This window comes from Populus alba, chromosome 4, assembly GCF_005239225.2.
Source record: "Populus alba chromosome 4, ASM523922v2, whole genome shotgun sequence".
NCBI classification, from domain to species: Eukaryota; Viridiplantae; Streptophyta; class Magnoliopsida; order Malpighiales; family Salicaceae; genus Populus; species Populus alba.
The window spans coordinates 18,246,180-18,270,637 of NC_133287.1; the positions used below are offsets into that span (position 1 = coordinate 18,246,180).

The 24,458-nt window shown below is 30.8% G+C and overlaps 2 protein-coding genes across 4 annotated transcripts; both read left to right on the forward strand.

Annotated features, from left to right (window-relative positions):
* The first annotated feature begins 1,352 nt into the window (after positions 1–1,352).
* Positions 1,353–3,337, forward strand: LOC118040478 (uncharacterized protein At2g29880). Of its 2 annotated transcripts, none has more exons than XM_035047439.2 (4): positions 1,353–1,497; positions 2,058–2,402; positions 2,464–2,548; positions 2,625–3,337. In XM_035047439.2, exons 1-4 carry the CDS (start codon positions 1,477–1,479, stop codon positions 3,107–3,109), a joined length of 936 nt encoding a protein of 311 aa, XP_034903330.1. In that variant the 5' UTR covers positions 1,353–1,476; the 3' UTR covers positions 3,110–3,337. The 2 variants fall into 2 exon arrangements, with proteins under 2 accessions (XP_034903330.1, XP_034903331.1); XM_035047440.2 differs by having other exon boundaries at positions 2,476–2,548.
* A 17,978-nt stretch (positions 3,338–21,315) lies between these two features.
* Positions 21,316–24,284, forward strand: LOC118040476 (thaumatin-like protein 1). 2 transcript variants are annotated; one of them, XM_035047436.2, is made up of 3 exons: positions 21,316–21,817; positions 22,361–23,033; positions 23,793–24,284. In XM_035047436.2, exons 1-3 carry the CDS (start codon positions 21,745–21,747, stop codon positions 24,076–24,078), a joined length of 1,032 nt encoding a protein of 343 aa, XP_034903327.1. In that variant the 5' UTR covers positions 21,316–21,744; the 3' UTR covers positions 24,079–24,284. The 2 variants fall into 2 exon arrangements, with proteins under 2 accessions (XP_034903327.1, XP_034903328.1); XM_035047437.2 differs by having other exon boundaries at positions 21,318–21,817; positions 23,796–24,284.
* The last annotated feature ends 174 nt before the right edge of the window (positions 24,285–24,458 follow it).

The window sequence follows — 24,458 nt, forward strand, 5'->3', positions numbered from 1 at the left end:
AAACTGGCTCTGCATGTACTTGACTTAAGATGCAATAACACTGGGTAGGTCTTTAAGAGGATACTCGGGAGTATTATAGTAGTTATTTTTTGAAGTGTTGTTTTACTGAAAAATACATTAAAATAATATTTTTTTTTTTAAAAAAAAACATATCAAAATAATCTAAAAATACTAAAAAATATTAATTTAAAATAAAAAAATAAAATAAAATTTAAATTTTTTAAATAAATAATACATTCTGTCCTCAATGATTTTCAATTGTAGTCAACTCCATCACTTATCATCAGCTGCCCATATTGATTTTGAATCCTTTTATCAACAAACACCATCATGCAAACTTCCCTTTATGGTCACCGTATTGGAAGCAATTTTTGGAATCAAAGAATCCTACATTGAAAGAGCATAAGCTGCATTTTTTTAATTTAGATTATATATTTGCCATTTTTTGTAAGGAAAATAAAGTGTTTCCATTCAATTTTAACTGGATTAATGTAGACTTACATGCCATCTACTTGAAAAATGGAAGCCTACCGAATGCTCATGCAATTGCATTTTCCTCTTTGACCATTATTTTTGCTGTGCCTTTTCAAAAATAAATAAAATTATTTTTCCTTAAATCATTATAATGTTCTTATTTTCATATTTTTTTTTCTTTTAATCATCTAGGTAATCTTGAGTTATCTATGTCGATTCTCGAACCAGTATATTAATGGTAAATCTCTTCATTCCAAGTTTCATCTAGATTTAAATCTAAAATTAATATGTTAAGCAAACACATCCACAAACCTTGTCTAGAGTCTGTTGAGTATTGTGACAACGATTGTTTTTTTAAAATTATTTTATTTAAAAATACATAAAAATAATATTATTTTTATATTTTAAAATTTATTCTTATATCATTAAGTAAAAAAAATTTAATTAATTTTATCAATTGAGTGATTGTAAATAACTAGAACGGCTCAATTAATTTGCAGAAAATTTAGCTTGTACTCAATCTTCCAAGGAAAAGAGATCGGCCTAAACTTAACGTCGGAGTAGTAAAGAGAAGTGCCCATTGCCCACTTTATAGCCAGGCCCAGTTATATTGATTTCCAAACTTAAATGGGCTATTATTAGTGGCCCATTGAACCACGGGTCTATTTTTTAAGCCCAAACATGAGATTCTGACTTGGCAGCATTAATTTACCTTTTACTTTATCCTCTCTTTACTTAAACCATTATTTAGCTATCCTCTAAACTGCCCACTTAAAACTAAAACCATTTCAGTTAACACCGTTTCGGTACTTCCCGGTCACCGGAGTCACGGTTTCCGATTTCTACTCCGTCATAGGTTATTGAAATTACAGGTACTTTAGCTGCCTCTATGTCCATATAGCTCTTACAAGAATTAACGTTATCTTTTCATGTCTACTGAGGAAAAGTTTGCGTAGGAAGGAGAAACTGAGTGCTGAACCTTAATTGAACAAAGAATCTAGTATGGTGTCTTTAACTGTGCCGGTATGAATGTTTTTGATACAAAATGAAATATTTTTAATGTGGGTGTTTGCTTGTGTATACAGTCATGGACTTATCATTTTTCTTTGCATTGCTTGAACTAATCACTGCTTGGATCGTCGTCTGAGTTTTAGGGGTATTTAGGAAATTTTAGATACTTGGTCGGCAATACTGTGTTGATCTAATGATCCAAAATCTCTATTTGGTGACACAACTCTGCATATGAGCACTAATATTAGTATATGTAGTAGTTTTGCTGTCATAAATCAATAGGACGAAATGTGAACGAAATTGAAGCAGTTAATTTGGTGATAAATCATTAGTTGTCTACATTTAATCGTTTGTAATGAGGTTCTTACAGCACCTTGGGTTGTGAAATGTGGAGTTCAATTTGTGTAAAAAGTCCTGAGGAAATGGTTGTCAACGACAAATTAGTCACTGTCATCTAATCCAAGGCTAGTTGTAGTCCTTAATCGTGTCGGGTTTGATTGTGTTTGTTATTATTGTTCCATTTGTATTAGATATTGTTTTTTAATAACTTGATTATGTTTTTTCCTTTTCAGCTGAGAGATAGGATGTCTGCCACACAGGATGTGATATTAGGTCGGCCGAAGGCAGAATGGACTCCAACTCGTGATGCATATCTGGTTGAGCTTTTCATCGATCAACACAATTGTGGAAGAACTGCTTACAATGAGTTTAAGAATGAAATGATTAGATCTGTCACCCGAGATTTTAACAAGAGGTTTAGCATGAATTTAGAGGAAAGCCAAGTTAAAAACCGTTACAATGTGATGAAGAAAGATTATGGTGTTGTGAAAACCTTGCTGACTCATACTGGATTTGGCTGGGATGAAAGTCGGCAAATGGTCGTGGCTGACGATAAAGTTTGGGACAGCTACATTGCAGTATGTAACTATTTCTGCAGATTGCTTTTAATGCATTGATAGAATGCCACAGCTTGTTAAGTTTTTGTTGCAGGTGAAATGTGAAGCCAGGCCTTTTCGGCGAAAGAGCTTTCCTCTGTACAAACAGATGTCCATCATATTTGAAGGTAAATTTCATATCTTTGCTGTTATTATTTGTTAATCTTTTTGAAGTTTTGATGTATTTGATAATGTGTGGTGTAGGAGAAAGAGTTGCTGGCAAATTTCAGTTGCCGAATGGAGTTCCCGTTGAAATCGAAGAGGGAAATAGCAACACCGAAACAGTGCAGTCATCGGAACCTGCCAACCTGCCTCCTCATCTAGTTGACGGCACTCTCGATTCTGATTCAACAGTCCGCGTCAATGACAGACACCTTAAGAAGCGAAAATCTATCGGTCCTTCGGCATCAGGCCATAAGAAAAGGGCATGCGAGAACATTGGAGAGACATTAGAGAATGCATTATATGAAATGTTCTCTGCATTTACATTCAAAGCCATACAAAGGAATGCATCAAATGAGAAAGCCATGTATCAGAAATGCCTGGAGGAGCTGCAGAAAGTGGACGAGTTTGATGATACAGAATTTGTAAAGGCAGTTAATGTTCTCAGAGATGATAAGAACGCAATTGCTTTCATGACAATCAAAGGGCCTAGACGTTTGATGTGGCTAAGGTCTCTATGGCAGTGACCGCAGTTCATATTCCACAGGATAGGAAACCTCTTATGATCTATATAACACAGATTGTTCTAGTGTTTCTGTAGTTTGTAGATGCTACTCTCAGCACCCGGCTTGTGTTTGTTCTTTTCGAGTCTGGTGTGACTTTCTTGTTTAATGCATGGTTAAATGTGTTACCTAACTACTTTGCAAAAATTATTGCGGTCCATATGAATCAATTTTTCACTGTTGTATTATCTATTTATTTTATATTTTGTATAATGTATATGAATCAAAACAATCTGATTGGCTAATGTGATGGATTTCTTTTATTGTTGGCAGGTGTACTAAATTCTTTCTTTCCCGTATGATTTCTTTCAATAAATTCACTAAATCTAGTAACTTAATTATATTCATTATCTAATAAAGCCTATTCATTGTTTATATATATATATATATATATATATATATATATATATATATATATATTGGTTTCCAAAAATGGAAGGCAAATCTTCGAAAATGAATACCAATATCTACGAAAATGAAGCATAAAACTTGAGTCCTAGCTATTTCTTGATTTTTTTTTTCCTTAAACATTTTGCCGATTTATTTTTGTATATTTTCGCTTTAATTATTCAAAAATCAAAAGAATGATAGCCAAATCAAAAAAAATAATACACCATAAATTTTAATTGAATGATGAAATTGAAAACCAATAAAATTTTAACAAAAAATCCAAGAAAAAAATTAGAAATCAAAAGATCAAGAGCTAAATTGAAAAAAATAATCAATGATAAATTGCAATTAAATGAATAAATTAAAAACAAACAAAACTTTTATAAAAAGACCAAGATAAAAAATTAAAAATTAAAAGAATAAAAATAAAATTAAAATTAAAATTAAAATACAAAAAAAAAGGGTCAAGGTGTGTCTTTTGAGATAGGAGAGAGAAAAAAAAAACAATTACTGGCAACAAATCATCCATCAATCATCATTACATATTGTAAAATATAAGGGCGCTTTCAACAATACAACTTAACAACAGATTTGGCTAATAGAAAGTGCCACATATACTGCTCAAAAGATGTTGGTCCCTCTCACATGCTAGCAACTTTTTAATTAAAAAATTAATTAATAAGTGAAAAAAGTCTAAAATGCCTTTCATGAATATAGAATTAGTAAAAAAACTTGTGTAAAAAAATGAAAACACCCTGCACACATCCCTTAGTTTTTTATTAAATCTAAGGTAAAAATAATCATTTAAATGTTTTGTTAAAAAAAAGATAGAAATACCCTTCGTTAGTAGTTCTAATTTTTATTTTATTTTAGGATAAATAAAACATCTTACTATTTTAAAAATATTCAAAATACAAAAATATTCCCTAACAATTCTTTAATGACCAATAAACTATTAGAAACCAAATTACCCTCGACACCGAAGGCGTTATATATTTTTTTTCAAAGGAAAAAAAATCATAATTTAACTGTAACAATGAATAGTTTTTTGTGTTTGTGTGGAAAATGTTTCCTACAGTAATTTTAGCTACATGTTTTATTGTTTTGGTTAATATTTTTAAGATCCATAAGGCCCAAATTTAAAGGAGCCTATCTCAGCTCAATATTAACAGTTAAGTTTTCAAAGGCCCCAACAACACCACACAAGGCAAAATAAACCGCCAAATATAAAACGGTTAACAGTCAACTTCCATGACCACACAGCTTACACACTTAACAAGAAAATAGTAAAGTTCTTTTCAGTCACTCTCTAACGCGAAAACGTCTCCTTTCTCCAATCTTCTTGATCTTTCATTCGTCTATCATCTTTGTCTCTCCATCACTCTTTGAACTCTCATCTCCCTCTCTTCATTCTCAGGTAATGAACGAACCGTATTCAAGAACCCATGATTAATTTTTTCAAATTTAAAACTAAGCCAGTTTCTTGATGTTCTTGATTCTTCTTCTTGGATAAGAACCAATTACTTTCAAGTTTAATAACAATTGTAGGGTCACGACATGGCCTGGTTTGATCTGGCTTCCGGACGGCACAGCTCCCTACCACAGGGTTTTACCTCGAGTGGTGAATCAAGAACATTGAGGATTCCAAGGCCGGGTCGGGTCTGGGGTCGGGTCTTTTGTACTCAGGACCCGACTGGTAAAAAAAAATTCATGTCTTATAGGTGACTGCGGGTCTGCTAAAGTAGAGTTTTTAGGCAGTGGGCCAACCAGCTGCCACATTGGCAGAGTTTACCTTGAACGTTGCTGGAGGATTAGTTTTCATGAGGGCAGCTTAGTTAGAGGTTAAAATTTACCTATGCTGGTGAGGTTGTCCGCCGCGTCTGCTGGTTGTGTTGGTGGTGGGAAGGGTGAGGTGGTGTGTAGGAGTGCGTGTGAAGTGTTTGTTGATCCGAGTTTATCCGTATTCTACGCCCAACACATGTGGACCGTCTCTCTATCAGAATGATTTTAGGACGATCGATTTAAGAAAAAACTGCTATGGTCAAGTGATTGTATCACCCCGAATATTGAAAAGGAAGGCTGTTTTGCTTTTGATATTACAGCAGAAGTTGGGATTATTTAAATCGGCAGCGCCAAATTGAGGTGTTTTCTTCCTTTTCCTTGAATATTTTGAATTGTCCCATGAAGTTTGAAAAGCAATAGCAGCAGATCAGTAAGATACTATTCGCTCCATCAGAATCATTGCCAATGAGGTTGGAGAGTTGGAAGATTCTGCTGCCTTCGACTCTCACTAATAAGCTTCACACCATGATCATAGGAGATCATCTATATTGCCTGAATTTCACACGGTGAAAGGTCAGCCTAGAAAGAGTGGAGCTGGGGATTGGATTGAGATCATAAGACTCTGGCATAAAACTAAAGCTGTTGCATCACTAGAGATGGGCATTTTGTGTAATCGTCTGAAACTGGTGTCGGTCACTAAAGGAGCGCAAGTGGCAAGACTTTTATGGTATCCTATATGTTCATGTGGAGATTGACCGATGATTCCCACCTCTCCGCTTGGGATGTTTCACGAGGTGAACGTGAGAAACACGACCTCGTCATTATTTTTTCTACTGCCTTTGTGGAGTGAACCGACTCAGTGTTGCAACGCTAACATGGCGATTGTCAGGGTCCTCGAAGATCATACTGTTAAAGAAGAAAGAAGCTCCTTAACACTCGCTTTCCTACCCGAGACATTCACTACGGTTGATCTAATAGTCTGATAGAGTCCGTGCGAGTGCAGTTTCAGATCCATAGATGAAAATGGCTATGGCTGGACAATCATTAAAGTGGCCATAGACTTCAACATAATTGCTGTTGTACCAATACAACTTCGCATTATACGCAACAACAATGAGGAGGTTGCCAATGGCAGTAGGGTTTCCCTTCTCCTAAGAGATCTGAGCCTCTCTTTGTAATAATAATAACAAAAAAACAGTGAGGAAAGAGTCCTCCTCTGAACCGGACAGGAGATTTTCATTCCATTGTCCAGTTTCAGAACAATAAACATCCATATAAGCATCAAGAAATAACGGAGTTGTACAACACTAATCAGGAAGATTACCTCAAATGTTGGGGTTTTTTAGAGTCCGAAATGTGGTGACTGGTTTTTTTTTTTATTATTATTATTAATATAGATGTTCGGTCTACCTTGTATATATCTCGACTAATCCTATAAATTTTAAAATTAATAATTATATAAATTCCTAATAGCTCTGAGATTTATGAAACTTAAATTGATAATTTCAGTTATATTTTTTTGAGCTTAACTGCTAGGTTTGGTGGTGTTCGTTTTGAATTATATATAAAGATATTATGCAGTTTACTGGCTTATCAATACGAAGAATTTTTTTCTTTTCCTTCATCGGAGAAATTGCCAAGAAAGTTTGGAAAATATGGAAGATTTTACCCCTTACATCTCTTGTTCTCATCTGAAAAAAAAAAGTGAAATTAAGATCAGACTCTTTGTACATATCATAAATCAATCTGTTGTGATGATCATCTTTAAGAAATTCATGTTTATCGGAATCTTTATTGGGCTGTAAACTTTCCAGCCCATTGAGCCACTGAAAAGTTTTATTCGTTTCGTCTGTAGCCTACACACCTATTCGTGGGCCAGCTGCTTTCAAAGGTTTCCAGGTGGGCTTAGCTTCAAGCCAGGAAAATTTGCATCTGCATAAAGCCCATACATTTTTTCCTTCTTTTTAGAGGATAGCTCACGGATATACTCGGTACTGGTATTTTTTTTATCAGATTAGAATGTATTATTTTTATAGCATTTTGTGTTTTTTGAGATTAAGTATGCGTTCAGTATTGTGGTTTCCATTAAAAAAATATTTTTTTTTACAAAATATTAGTTATGATTTAAAAAATATATATATATTTTTTTTTTAAAACTGTAATGTGATAAATTTTTATATGCAAAATAAATTAAGAAAAATAAATCTCTATGAATAAAACCAAGCTATTTTAACTTATATCAAATTTAAATTTAAAATATAACTATAGATGGAAATCATTGTAAAAGATTAAAGTTTAATAGCTAAACAAAATGTTTTTTTCTACATTATTTTATAAAAAAAAATAAAAGTTATTATAATAACAAACGGTTACTAAATCTTCTTTTTAACCATACTAATCTAATTTAATGGTGTTCTTTATTTTTTTTTATATGGAAAAGAAGTAAATTCCTAAGGTTAATTTACCAACAATATATTTTGTAGTGCATAATTGGAATCGCATCACATCTCCTAAAATTGAAGTTGAAGTCTTGGGCTACACATGATATCCAGTTGATGCGTCCACCATAACCACCTGAGCAATTGTCGTCGCTGTCAAATTGTACGGCTCTACAAGAAGAATTGGAAGGCGTTAGCCGACATGGTGTTGGTCACGAAAAGCAAGTGATGTATCATTCAATTGGAATTGTACTATCAAGTCCCCGTAACTTAGAGGAACACAATTATTAAAATCATAAGTCTAGTTAATTTGTGTTTAGTGTAAAAAATCAAATAAAAAACTTAAGAAATAATAAAATTAAACTCGCCTCGAAACTCAGTAAAATACTGTAAACTAGTGATTTTGCATTAATTTTATAAGTTTTGATGGAATATAAATACTATCTTAATTAATTCTTTTATTTTCAAAACTAAACAAAAAAGAAAAAAAATCTAGACCCCCCCTCCCTCAAACTACCCAAACCCCGTCTCTCTCTCCCTCTTTTTTTTTGTTGTATTCGAGGATAAAGAATCTTGGTAAAAGACAAGTCTAAGTGTCCGGTGCAACCTGTTTTTGGAAAAATTTAATTTTTTTTTTTACTAAAATTGAGTGAGATCGTTTTGATGTGCTGATATCAAAAATGATTTTTTAAAAATAAAAAAACATTATTAGTATGCTTTTCGGCACGAAAAGCTATTTGAAAAGCAACCGCTACCACATTCCCAAACACTCTCTAAGGGTTATTCTGGTTATTTAGCATGCAATTTTTTTTTAAGGGTTATTCTGGTTATTTAGCATGCAATTTTTTTTTTAAGGGTTATTCTGGTTATTTGGCATGCAATTTTTTTTTTGTTTGTGTGGTTTCTTAATTTTGTTAATTATTTTATTGGCAGTGTACTTTCTAAATGTTCATATAAATGCCAACTTTTGTGCAAGTATTTTAAGATCTAAATGTTTTGTATGTCAAATCATCCATTAACTAGTACTAGTTTGTGTTTTTTTGCTGTACCAGCTTACTTGCTATTCAGAATATAATTTGACTTTAAAACAAAATTGTCAAGTTATCCTTGTATTTTAGCCTATTTTCTCTATTAAGTCTCTAAAATTATGATTTCATCTTTAAATGAAGAAATTATATCCAAATATCTTGTTATACTCCCTTCCATCACCCTTTGTTGTTAAAGTTAACATGGTTGTATCACATGCAAAAGACACATATAATCTGTTTATTTTTTTAATGGAGAGAATGTCCTTTAAATTAGGAAACCCAAGGTGTGCTTATTAATATTTTGTAGTTATATACCTATATAAAATATTGTTGATGCAAGATAGAAACTTCAACTCCATATACCTCTTCATGAAATAACTTGTTACTTCAATACTTATTATAATTATAATCTCAATTATAATGTTAATGCCAACATTAAAATTGAATTGCATCAATGCTCTGAAATGATGGTGATTGATATAGGTGAATCGTGCAAAATTGATTTATAACTTGACTCGTTTAAGGATGTTAAAGGGTTATTTGGCATTGAGGTTGTCAAGACAATAAGGAATAAAACTCTAGCTAAATTGTTAGATTCTTATGGGAATGAATGTTTAGAATTACAAAGGTTTGCAATCCAAAAGTTCTAAATTTGACTTGTAATTCATCTAGATATTAGCGTAACTGGAATGCATTTTAGATTGTGAGTTTTTTTTATTTTATTTTAATGTTTTTATATTTGATAAGAATCTTTTAAGTTATAAACTTGAATTGCTTGCTTATGTTCATACAAAATGAAGAAATCGTTTGCGTTGGGAAAAAAATAAATGAATTAGTGTTTGTAATGTACAATTTGAAATTGAATGGCAACCAAGTCAAAACGCATGCTAATAATTTTGATGAAGTTATAAATGATCTCTCATTTGATGATGATTAGATAATTAAGAAAGAAAATCATGGTAATTCATTAAACTTTCCTTTAATTGGTGTCATTGATAGTACAATACGGAGAAAAAATAATAAAAAGATGAAGAAGAATTTTTTAACGATATTGAAATAAAGAGTTATGGTGATGGAGATGATCTAGAGAATCAAATTGATGTTAATCCAAAGAATTCATAATAGTTCATCAAACTTTGATTTAATTGGTGTCATTGATAGTACAACACAAAAAAAAAGATGGTAAAAAAGATAAAAGTGATGAAAAAAAATTTTTTTCCAATGATGTTAAAATTTCTAAGATGATACTAGAGATGATTTAGAGATTTTAATTGATGTCAATCTAAAGAATTCAATGATTTTTTAATTAAACATTGTTAACAATATTGGTGTTAATTAATAGCACCAATGCTAAAAATATTGGTGTTAATACTCGTAGTAACACTAATAATTCTTTATATGGTAATGATATTTATGAATGTCTTAGGAATAACGAGGAAAATGAAAATAATGATATTGATTTTAGTTTACATGACATTAGGGGTGAGCAAAAAAACCAAAAAACCGAGAAAACTAAAAAAAATAATCGAAAAAATCGAATCGTGAAAAAAAACCGATAAAATTTTTTAAAAAACTAACCAATTCGGTTTTATAAGTTTGAAATTGAAAAAAACTGAATTGAATCGAACTGAAACCGAAAAAATTAGAAAAATATTCGAGCCAAACCGGTTTGAACTGGTTTTTCTCCTAAAAAACTAAATCGAATTAAACAGAAACCGGTTTCGGTTTTTTTTTTTTTAAATTAGTTTTGTTACTTTTTTTTTATAAAAACCGAACCAAACTGGAAAATGATCATCTCTACATGACACACCAACAAATTATTTGTTTTAGGCTTGTTGATTGTTAGGTAATGAAAATTTATGGACATAATTGTATTGTAAGGGATTTTAAGTTAAATTATGTATAATTTTTTATTTGAACTATGTATTTTAAGATGTTTTGATTTTTGTATTGTTTATTTTATTTTTTATCTTAATTATATTATATTATTATTTATTATTTCGCTGAAATTATTTATATAATTAGTTAAAAAATATACTTTTAATTTTAAGATTTTATAATATAAGTCTGCAATATATTTTTCTCGTGTCATTTCAAAAAAAAAAAAAAAAGTTTTTAGCAGTAATGACCACAAGCATTAAAATAGTCACCACCACGATAATTAGCACCAATCAAGAAACATGCCTTAGGTTGACTATGAGAGAGGCACAGATACTTGATAGTCCCTAAACAGTGGAGAACCACCGTTAACACATGATTTCCCGGGCGGCGCAATTGTTCCTCTTCTTACAGAGTTCCAGGAGGTGGAAGATATCAATTGGCACAAAGCCACACAACCCATAAGCTGCCCATGCTTTGACCAAAGCAGAAATAGAGTCAGACTGTGGTGCTGACTTGCAAAATCTCCCATATAACATGATATGTTTTTTTACGTTGAAACTAAAATGCTCTAATTATTTTATTTATTTTTTATTTTTGTAAAGAACTACCAAGTTACAGTAATATGCTCATGTGAACGTATTTGAAGATATGGTTATAATTATTTTTAAAAATATTTATTATTTGAAAGTATATTAAAATAATATTTTTTTAATTTTTAAAAAATTATTTTTAACATAACACATTAAAATAATATAAAAATACTAAAAAATATATTAATTTGAAAAAAAAACAATTTCAAATTTTTTTAAAAATATTTTTAAAATACAAAAACAAACACAAAAATTGAATCGCCAACCCTATAAGAACCCTTAGGAAGTGGGAGTTCTTTATTTGTCTAATCATCCACGTTTTGTGTTTAAATTCAAAGAAAAACCAAAAAATATATTATTTTTCCTCCCCGACCCGTGATCGGGAAGGGCTTAGAGCGTGTTTGGCAGTGTGGTAGCGGTTGCTTTTCAAATAGCTTTTCGTGCCGAAATACATGCCAATGATGTTTTTTCATTTTTTAAAAATTATTTTTGACATCAGCACATCAAAACGATCTAAAAAGTACAAACCAAACTTAATTTTAATAAAAAAAAAATTTCAAATTTGCACCAAACGCAGGTGCAAACACAGAGACAAACGGTTTTTTAATTTCAGTTATTGGGAATAGGCTTAAATCTATTTAAAAAAGGACTGGGTTTCCTTCTTTTTTTTAAGGAACAGGTTTGATTTCAGTGAATAAACGTTGATGTAAATACACCATGAGCAAAAGAAAGTCATCATAAGAAAGCATGCTTCAATGTTCATACAGACCATTAAACCATAGATAAGAGTTTCTTCTTCTTTTTTCAAAAGAAAGATGAATGCCTGAAAAGGGTTTTTTGAGAAAACGGAGAGAGGAATGGGTCCAAGAAGGAATGTTTTGATTCTAAACACTAATTACCGCTACAGTTGATGCTTTTGACAAAACGAAAGGAGGAAAAGGAGGAATTCAAAAGCTTTGTTCGTCTCGAGAAATGCATGAAAAGCAAAGCCTGATCCACAATTCAACATTTCAAATTTTTAATAATTTACAGGCACCGCTAGGGTGGCCCTGGGGCCTCCCTTCCAAAGTTTCACCGGCACCGGGAAGGATGAGACAAGCTAGATCATCAAAAGCAGTTCCACGTCAAGCATAGAAAGAATTATACAGTTCAAATGCATAAGTATCTCTTGGAAAATGCGTAGAAAATATACTCCGTTGTGAAATGTATTCATACTGGTTAGAGATTGCTATCAGAACTTTAGTTTTAGAAATTCATGTTTTTTCATTTAAAAATTATTGCTTCTCCTAATTTCTTATAAAGTCTAGATTTTAATTTGAGGAGTTTATTTTATTCTTCCACTGCTTATTATAATGATTTTTGCATATGAGTATTTATCAAAGAATATTATTGTTTATATTTTCATAATTGATGATGGCTTAAGAAAAACTACCTGTAAATTTCAAAAACTACTGCCGCGCGTACAAAGAATGCTTTGGTGTGGCCCAAACCTAGGTTGTGACACTTCTAGTTGATCATGATTTTTTTGGCATTCCCCAATTGATTTATAGCCGTTTGATTTTAATTTTTTTTGGAATAGTTAATTCTTAAATTTGAATAATTCTAGAGAATGAAGTCACCGTTCACTAATTTTCTAGGATTGCTGCACAAATAAACTTAAAGAAACTATAGCGTAAAAAAACAAGGATGATTATATATGTTGTTGCATAAAGAATTTTGGCTCTTGGTTTATACTTGGGATTCCTCACTTCAAATACCATTATATTTAACAACAACAACAATAACAACAATAATAATAATATTATAGTTAATACTATATTTATATCGGTTCTCAAGAAGCTTTTCAAAAAAAAAACTATATTTATGTATAATTGAGGAGTTGAAGTTGAGAGATTAAACTGTTGATCCAAAATTAATCATAAGTTCTCCAATATGGAGTATTTGTATAGGAATGGAGATTTTAAAAGAATTAGTATTTTAGTCTATTTCTAATATATAATAATCATTGTTTATATGTTCTTAAGCATGATTAAAATTAAAGTAAGAACATGAAATGTTTATTACTATATGTTAGAATATTTATGTTTAAGTACTATGTTTACAATTTGAAAATGTTAATCATTAAGACAAATGAGTTTTGTATTGTACAATGCTCTTTGTTTTCAATGACCCATGAATTTTATGCTTATAAATATCATGATAATTGTTTATTTATGGGTGAATTAAAGTTCAATGTTATAAGGTATTTTAGGATCATCTTTGCTCTTATTATTAATAAATATAATTGCTGGTAATCAATATGTGTTGTTAGTTATGTTTATATAACCAGAGAAAGTAAATTCATCTAATTAGTGCATATATATATAATTACCAAATCTTAAATTTTATTATCATCATTATGATTATTTTTTGTATATTGTTGCTTCACCAAAAGAAGATAATGGTGTGTGTGTATTTGGATTTGTATAATATATTTAAGTTTTGATTCAAAGCATTAATGTTTGAGTATTTTTATAAATCTTTGCAGTATATATTCCTATGTCCCTTTATTTGCAAGCTTCATATGTTCTAATAATCAATGGGCTTAATTTATTTGACTAGTGTGAACAAGTTTAATTTCACTTAACTGTCTTGGATCTTGATTTGGCACTTTAAGTTAAAAAACTTGCTACTATTATTGACATTAGTAGTGTCGAAGAAGAATCATTTTATAAAGCTTGGGAAATATCAAAGAGACAACCTAATAGTTATGCGAATGAGTATAGCTAATAACATCAAGTTTTCTCTTCCCAGAACTAAAAGTGCCAGGGAATTTATGATATTTACAAAAAAAATGTTCCCAAATTGCTAGTAAGTCACTTGCTGGGATATTAATGGATACTTTAACCACCATAAAATTTGATGGTTCTCATACCATGCATGAACATGTAATTGAAATGACAAATATTACATCAAAACTTAAGTCACTAGGAATGAATATGGATGTGAATTTTCTTGTGCCATTTGTTATCATTTGGCTACCTCTTAGATATGGTCCTTTTTAAATGAACTATAATACAATGAAGGACAAATGGAATGTACATGAAATGCACAGTATGCTTGTTTAGGAGGAAACAAGACTTAAGAGTCTACACGAGCACAAAAAATTTATATATGTTGATGATATCTTACTTGCAAGTAATGATCTTTATTTACTACACAAGATTTAAAAAATTCTCTCTAAAAACTTTGAGATGAAAGACATGAAAGAGGTAACATATGTGATTGGGATATAAATATTTTAGGATAGATCATAAGAATTGTTTGGGTTGTCTCAAAAAGCTTATATCAATAAAGTTTAAGAGAAATTTAGAATGAATAAATTCTCAACAAATATTATTCACATTCAAAAGAGAGATAAGTTCAGTCACATTCAATGCCCGAATAATGAATTGGAACACAAAAAAATAAAAGGAATTTCATATACATAAATTGTTGGGAGCTTGATGTATGCTCAAACTTGTACCGGTCTAGACATTTTGTTGGAATGCTAAGCATGTACTAAAGTGATCTAGGTTTAGACCATAGGAAGGTTGTAAATAAAGTATTGAGATACTTGCAAGGACAAAAAATTACATGCGCCCTAATAGAAAATTTGATGTCTTGGGATCATTAAATATTTAGGTTTAGATTTTGCTGAATATATAGATACAAGAAAATTCATATTTGGTTATTTATTCCTTTTAGCTGGATGGATAATTTCATGAAAGAGTGCAAAGTAATATACTATTGTTGCATCCATTATGAAAGTTGAATTTGTGGCATGCTTTGAGGCTATAATTCAAACAAATTGGTTGCAAAACTTTATTTCAAGACTTAGACTAGTTAATAGCAACGCTGAGCCACTAAAAATTTATTGTAATAATTTTATAGTTGTTTTTTTCTTTTAAGAACGACATATATTCAAAAGGTGCAAAACACATGAAATTAAAATACTTGTCATTGATGAAAAAATTTAAAAACAAAATATACCAATTGAACACATCAACACAATTATTATAGTTGTTGATCCATTAACGAAAAGATTGTCACTCAATATTTTCACTAATCATGTTGAAATAATAGGTACTATGGAATATAATTGTTGATATTATATCATGATTTATGATGATTATGTATTTGATACTAAAAGATCATCTATAAAGATGTTTCTTATATTTATTGTTTTCTATTTAGTATACATTATTGGATTAAAATAATTATAACACGAATTATTTTTTTTAGAGATATTATTGTTGAACTGATTACGTGCTTCTCGTTTATATATTATACTAGGTAAAGACTAATATTGTAGTATATAAAAGGAACTATGTCGAATAAATGATATACAACTGTCATGAATTAATCTTATTAGTTCTTACTTAATTATGATATACGCGAGACTAGTATATATAAAGTTTTAGTGTTACTCTACGTGCATCATGTTAGTATATTCATTAAACCATAAAAAAGTAAATATTACGTGAGCCAAGTGGAAAAATATAAGTCATGGCCCACGTAGATAAAATAATAGGCTCTTAAATGATTTAATAAAATATTAATGTTGAAACCTTATTGGTCAACTTTGAGAAGTAGTTTTTTTATTTTAATAACCATATACTTAATAGATGCGTGAAATAAAAAGTCTCTTGTGTAAAATACTAGTTCACTCTTTATCCATAACAGTATATTTTATTCCATCAAAACTTACGTAATAAAATATAAGGGGTTAAAAGAGAAATACAATTTTCTTTATCAATTCACATTCAGGATTTCAATCATCAAAACAGAATGCTTTTTTTAAATATTTATTTTGAATGTGAGAATTATGAAGTTCTAAGATAATGGTTATTATGATTTTATTTGATTCCTCATGTTCACAATTAAATAATTAAACAAAAGACTGTGATTAGAAAACAAAGGTAGACTAGACAACATTGTACATGTCCAGGAAGACTGTGAGCTGCCTTCACGGGATGTTCGTGATTTCACAAACATATGTTACAATCATGAATAAATTACAAGAAAGGGAGAATAAAACGAATATGGATTTGTAGTAAGGCTTTCTCTGCTCATTAATATTAATATTCATGGATCATGGATCGTGGGGTATAAATTTTGTTTTGTAAGCTTTATTTAGGATATAAAAATCTAATTTGGTACGTGTAACAGTATAAACCGACCAATATACCTTATATAAATAAATAAATAATACATGATGACAAAAGCAAAGAATCACTCATCTTTTATTATGTTTTTGTTTAAACCCTTTATTATTCCTATGGGGAGGGGAACAATGAAGCGGTATACTTTTTATCATGGAAAGTGGTTTGAATGGTCTTCAAAATCGTGTGGTGTGGACCTACGAATGATGCGAGTTTTCTGCCACACCTACTCACAGAACAAAACATTGTGTATATGCTATGTATTTTTTAATAAATTATTTTAGTCTTTAAAGTTTTATTTTATGCTATTAAATTCTAATTAAAAATCAAATTCTTTTTTAAAAAATGTGTCCAATTTATGCGAGTTTTCTATTTTATTTTATGCTATTTGAAAAAAAAACTAATTAAAAAAAAACACAAAAAACAATACGAGTCAACTCGAGTTAACTCGAAGAGCACTATTCTCCGCACATAAAGTTTGGATAACCTAAAAGAAAACAAACCAAAATAAATCATGAAACTTAAATTTCAATCAACTCAATATTAAATAATGAAATTTAGGGGGGTCAATTAAGAAAAAAAAAACCTCGAGTTAACTGGATTAACCAATCAAATTTTTAATCGTGTCATAAAAATGAGATAACTCGATAAAAAAGTAAATATGATCTTGAATGATAAAATTCAACAAAAAAAAGCATTGATTGAAAAAAAATCAATGAAAAAAGAAAGAAGAAGCTTTATTCTAATGAATAATGTTTTGTAAGAGAGTTACAATAAAATTCCTTTCTCTGTTAGTTTTGTTTTAGTTAATATTAAATATCTTTGATGATCTTAATTTAAATGTTTATACTTCACCTTTTGCTATTTTTTCAATAATAATAAAAAAAAAAACTAAAAAGCATTGGTTATGTATTGTACCTCTAGACATATTTTCTCGTTCTTTGGAGTAATGTAATTATTTTTTTAACCTTTATAAAAATTTATTGATTATTGTTAAAAAAAATAATTATGCTTGCAATTGTGGGTACAATAGTCTTTTCCAGAGAGTGCATTAGTTATTGTAAAATTGATTGGGGACAAATTTATCCGAACATTTTTTTTTTTATTGTAGTAAAATGATCATTTCACCCTTAAAAGCAAAAAAATATCAAGCTTCCGTATACATTCTTTTTTGTCTTTTGAAAATAATTTATCATGCTAAGTTATGATCGTACCCCTAGGTAGAAAATTAAGATGAACATGCACATGTGGGTTTTCCATCTTTTCCATTAACAAAATAGTGAAATTGCAAAACTACATTTGGAATATGAAAAAAACTAAGATTAATTTCAAGTATATCTTAGTGTTTTAATTATATTTTTATTGTTATTTTTTAATTTGTTTAGGGTTACATGATAGTTTTACATTATTAAATATTATTGTTTAAAAAATTATTGAATGTACAATGCACACGTCACCATGTGATGATCTTTGTGTTATTCAGGTGGCGCATGAGGTCACTTTTAGCTGCCAAAATTCCACCTTTATGGTGGCATTGGGAGACAAGTCATTCTTTTTCTAGTGATGTAACACATGCTTGCAAATGAGGTATAGTTGGGTTGTGGTGAATTTTTTATTTTTTCTTTTACTTTCTTCTATATTTTCTCTTTCATTTTCTAGAAATTCTTACATGACTTTCAAAATTCAATTGTGTCTTTCAATTTGTGGATTTTATTGATTTTGACCCTCCTTTTGATTATTGTTTATTTTGCTTTTGATTCTTTTTGAAGTTTTTTTTTCTCGGTTTCTTAGCTAAGCATTTTATTCAATTTGATTTCTTATCCGATTTGGTCCCTCTACTCTTGATAGCTCTATTTTTGTATTTTATACTTTTCTTGATTATTGTTATTTTATGCAATATCATGCTTTTCCAATTTTATTGCATTTTTTTTCTTGATCTATTTTTATCCTTATTCTTTTGATTTCTATATTCTTATCATTTTCTTAATTTATCCTCTCTCTTTTTTTTTTTTTTTTTTTATACCTCAATATTTAATTTACTTAATTTTATTTATTTAGTTATAGTTCCCATTCTTTTGATTACATTTTTTTTTAATCATTTTCTTAGTTTTTTTTTTATCACCTTCTTAGTTTATTTTTTTATTTTAATTTCATGTTGCGAGTGATGAGTTAATCGATTTCAACCCAAGTTGGCTTTATTTATTTTTTCTTGATTTTTTTATGAGATTTTTTTTTTAGTTTCATTATTTTGTATCAAGTTATTTGCACTTGAACCTTGTTATTTTTTCACTTTTCTTTTTGTTTGGTTATTCAAAGAGCGGGTTGATAAATTAACCCGAGTTAACTTGGTTATTTTATGTTTTTTTTAATTGAACTTTGATCTTTTTTACCATGTCCTTCTCTTGAGATTATTTTTTATCTTGATCTGATATCATAGGTTGTAGGTTTTTTAAGTTGACTTGATTTTTTTAATATTTTTTTATTGAACTTTTGTCTTTTATACCAAGTCTTTCTTTTAAAATTATTTTTTTATCTCGGTCACATATCACGAGTTATGGATTTATCAAGTTAGCTCAAATGGAATTAGATTTTTTTTTCAGCGTTATAGTTTTTATTTTTATCTTTGACAAGTTATTAAATCTTGAATTTTATAATTTTTTTGACAAATTATTTTAATCTCATACTACATATATCATTTTAATAAATTCAACCCAATTTATCTTGTATTATTATATCATTTGGAAAACTTTGGTCGCATACTCGGAGTAGCGCGGACTCTTATTTGATGTTCTTGACCATTTGTATAAAAACCATTAGAACGAGGACTGAGGAAATATCCCGCCCAGGCGGGTAATAAGATTGATTGTCAGTATACTTCTTGATAGTTCCAATTAATTGTACTCTTAATTTTTAAATAATTCAAGTCAATAATATTTTCAGCTTCCAAAGAATCTACAGTAGATCATGAAAAGACGAGAGAGTATAAGAATCCTATGCTTTTCCCATAATTGCACTACAGAAGCGAGGACCCCAAATCCGGACATACCACGTGGCACAAATCGACCGTCATATTACTCGTCGTGGCAATTTATGAGCCGATGATCGGATGGACCCACATCTAAATAGTCTCCATCCCAGCCTTGTCAGAGCTACATGGTACTGAATCAATATTTTTTTTCTAGTTTTAAGCAACTGTTGCTGATGTGAAAAATAAAGTGGTGGCAAAATGTGATTGGTGGGGCACTGGGGCCTCTAATCTTAAAAGTTTTGCTTCTTTTTGACTTTCTTTATGTATACGAATCAAACGGTTCCCCGTTATTTATGCTATGGGGTTTCACGTACTGGAACAGCCAGTGTCCCCTGGGAAACCACTAGAATTGTTAATTAATTAATTTAGTTTTTTCAAGTAATGAAAAGTTATTTTTGCAGGATGTTGAAATAGGTGAATTTTGAGGGCTTCTTTTTTACCTTCTTTTGAAAATTTCATAACTTTATTATTATTCTGACATTGAAAAAAAAAATCAAGAATAATTTTTTTGGGATGTCAAATCATAAATTCTGTAAATTAGGGGCTTGGATCTAATATATTGTAGGAGAAGAGCATTGTCGTTAGTAGAAGCAAGAACACAATAAAAGGTCATTTTGTTAGCCACGTTTGTTATTTATGAATAAACAAAATATATAAGGTAATATTGAAAATTTTTAAATTTATAAGGGCTGACACGGACCATTCAAAAATTAAAACATCTAAACATAATTCATAAAAAATCTGAAGTTTAACGACAAAATCCTATTACTTGTATAAAGGGTCTTTGAATTCTTGACTTTGGAGGAGTGTTTGAAAGAATAATTATGCTTGTTTTTTTAAAATTAATTTTTTATCAAATAAATATATAAAAATAATATTTTTTATTTTTAAAAATATTTTTGATATTAGTGCACTAAAATGACATGAAAACATAAAAAAATATTAATTTAAAGTAAAAAAAATAATTTTTTAAATATTTTTCATAAGTAATTTTAAAATACAAAAACAAACAAGGTTGAATCATCTAACCTCTTATAATATATTTGGTATAGATTAATTTTTAAAGCATTTTTATTTAAAAATATTAAAATAATATATATTTTTTTATATTTAAAAGTTTATTTTTAATATCGGTACGTCAAAATAACATGAAAATACTAAAATAAAATTAATTTTAAGTAAATAAAAAATAAAATAAAATAAAATATTTTTTAAAATATAAAAATATTCGTGAGATTTGCTAGCAAGTCATTCAATCCAATTTACTTTTTTTTTTTTTATTAATATAATTATTTGAGTTAATTTATACACATCTTAATTAATCCTATAAACTTTAAAATTAACAATTATATAAATATTAAACAACTCTAAAATTTATAATTTACTCTTAATTCTTAACATGTCTCCATTGTATGCATTGCCAACAACCGAAGGTGATTTGGGTAATAATTAGATTAAAGGACTATTAAATAAAAAAAAGAAGATAATAATTTAATTCAAACTCATTCAGTATTAACTTAAACCAACACGAATGAATAAATTTATTTTAAATTATTAATGTTAAAAATTATTTTCAGAAAATAAAAAATATTATTTTAATATATTTTTAAACAAAAAATACTTAAAAAAATAATATTTACCGTTATTAAATAACTTCTAAAACATAAATAATATATAAACAATATCAAACCCGTTGCGAGATGTATGGTATCAGGTGCACATATGTGTAGTGTGTGTATATTTATTTATATAACATTTCATATATATATATAAAAATAAAAGGTAGTCTCCATTGAGAAAAAAGGTAAAATCGACAACATGCTGTTAGAAAAGCTAAACAAGATTTTTCCTGAACTGATGATAAGAAATTGGGACCTTAGCTGCAATCACTTTCTTTTACAATGTCTCTGACAACAGTGAGATAGAGAGGGCCAGTCTGTCTGTCTCAGAGAGGAGGTTCTATTATACCTGTGAGCTAACAGCTCATTCATCGTCTCTCCTGCTTGTTTCTGCTCCCTGGTTCTTCCCATAAGCTCATCTGTCTGTTTATGGGGCATTGAACCCCCAATCGCAACACTCTCTTTCTTCACTCTTTACTCCTCACCACTTTCAGGGCATCATCAGTCCCTTCATCGTCTTCCCCATTGCCATTACCTCAATGCGCCTTCACCTTCCTCATTATCACTTCCTCTAACTTAAGCTGCAATTGAGCCAACTAAACCAGTACTCAAAGTGAAAAGAGAATCCCAAAAGCCATAAAAAAGAGACAAACAAACCTCATGGATTACTTCTCTAGCTGCTTCCCCACTCTCATTTCCAGCTTTGTTCTTCTTCTTCTTGTGAGTTATAAAGGTAATGATCCCACAAAAAATGCTCTCTCCATTGTTACTTTCTAGTCCCTCTCTCACATTTATATTCATATGAACTAAGCAACAGCCTTTTACTAGGCTCATTTTGTGGTTAAGTACTCATTTCTTTGTTAGGCTTAAAGAGTTTTTGAATTTTAACTTCATTTTGCCGAAAAGTCCCAATCTTTACACCAAGAAACCACATCTCAACAACATTTTCTACGGGCTCATGTTTTTATGTAGTTACTAATTAACATTCTGGTCCTATTTTCTCATCAAGTCACCTTTTTTTTTTCTTCCAAGAACAACCTAAAAGAATGCCGGAGGAATTCTTGCTATTGTCTGGATTTTCCTTCAAGGGTTTTGCATTTCGTGCTTCTGTTTGTTATTACTGTCCAATCATGTTTTTAAATTAATCCTTTTTTTTCTAGATCGTTTAATATAAATAATAAATCTTAAAAAATAAAATAAAATATTTATTTTAATATTTTTCCAACCAATAAACACTATCATTATCATTCTCAAATAGACCTCCATGTTTTTACAGGTTGTGTTTTAGCTGCTACGTTCACATTTGTAAACAGATGTGAGCACACAGTTTGGCCTGGAATTCTTGCCAATGCGGGCAGTCCTAGACTTGACAGCACCGGATTTGAGCTTCCACAAGACTCTTCTCGTTCTTTTACAGCCCCAACTGGCTGGTCTGGTCGTTTTTGGGCTCGAACCGGCTGTAATTTCGACGAATCCGGAGCCGGGTTATGCTCAACAGGTGACTGCGGGTCGGGTCAAGTTGAATGTAACGGATTTGGAGCTGCTCCACCTGCTACATTAGCAGAGTTCACACTCGGGTCGGGTGGGCAGGATTTTTACGATGTTAGTCTTGTAGATGGGTACAATTTGGCCATGGTTGTGGAAGGTAGTGGGGGGTCGGGCATGTGCGCTTCAACGGGCTGTATATCGGATCTTAACATACAGTGTCCACAAGAACTGAGGGTTGGTGAAGGCGACGCGTGTAAGAGCGCGTGTGAAGCTTTTGGGAGCCCGGAGTACTGCTGTAGTGGCGCGTTCAATACACCCGCCACTTGTAAACCTTCTGTTTATTCAGAGATGTTCAAGGCTGCTTGTCCTAAATCTTACAGTTATGCTTATGATGATGCAACTAGCACTTTTACTTGTAGCGGTGCTGATTATACAGTGACCTTTTGCCCTTCATCTCCAAGGTAAGGAAGTGTCTCTCTTGGGTTAGTATTGTCTTTGTAATTTTGGGTTTTTGTTTTTTTCTGGTGAATCTTCCACTTGTTTGAAGTTTTTCTTTGCTTGATTAATATAGAATTGATGCTTTTTTTTTTTGTCTCGTTGAAAGTTTGTTCTTTCTTACATGGATGCTGTCTAAAGATAAAGGTAGTCTAGCGGCTAGCCCTTTTCCTTTGCGAGGAGGACCAGGGACAGCCGGGGCTACTTGTAGTGGTGGATCCTAGCCATATGTCTGAACTAAAGCATCGGACGCTCGGCTAGGATCTTCTTCATCTGCATGCAGCCGCGGGTGTCTTTGGTAAATCCCTCCTTTGCGTGCTTTAACAATGATCTGGGTGAAATCACTGATATTATCCACACAGGGAATATCGAGTATCGTGGTCTGCTTTGTTCTGGTTTACTGTTTATGGAAAGCAAAATTATGATTTTAGTTGTGTGTGACGGCAATTGTAGTGGTTTTTTTTCATTCGTCGGTGGTGATTGTTTATGTTTAATTTCACTTTATGTTCGTGTGGAGCTGGATGGAGGCAAAACTAGCAACGCCAAAGATCCTCTTTTGAATGATTAATTTATTTCATTTGTTAATTGTTTTAGTGCTCTAGGATTAATTGAGGTTGCAATCGAAGTTGTCATTTATATTATACCAGAGAATCTGACCCGACCCGTAATAATTATTCTTGTTAGGGTATGTAGTAATTGATGGTTTTCTTTAACTTGTGGTGTAGCAGTCAGAAATCTTCAAGCTACTCAACGCCAACGACAGAAGGAACAACAACATCACAGGGGTCTGGCACAGGATCCGGGCTGGAATACACGGGCTCTGGTTCAGGCATTGATTCTGGGGCTGGATCCGGGACTGGATCCGGAGGAGAAACCATGCTAGCGGATGGGTCATGGTTAGCTGGTTTGGCCATGGGAGACTCGTATAAGACAGCTTCTCCTTCTGCTCTACAATCAACAATAATGGCTTTTACGACTCTTGTCCTAATTTTTGCCCTTCTTCACTCGTAGCACTAGGGCCTTTCTCTTTGTTTAATGGCTCCTGCTCTTGAATGTGGTGAATTCATTACAGATTTGCAGCCTTGATGGATTCTTGGATTTTGCCTTTGTTAGGAAAGCTGACAGATTCTCTCTTCCAGATTGTAAACCACCCACTTTCAAGATTATCTTCCACTTGAACTTTAAATGTTATATACGTAGAAAGTGTTTGTTTTCTCTGTGTTATTTCAGGATTATTAGGGTTCTCCTTGCTTTCACATGTCTAAGCATTTTTTGCGAGAGTTAAAGCAACCATCACAATCAAGGACAAGGCCTTGATCTGTGCTTGCATTTTTTTTGGCTTTTCATATCTCGTGTCCAGTTGATTGTAAAGAAAGAAAGAATTTAGGCAT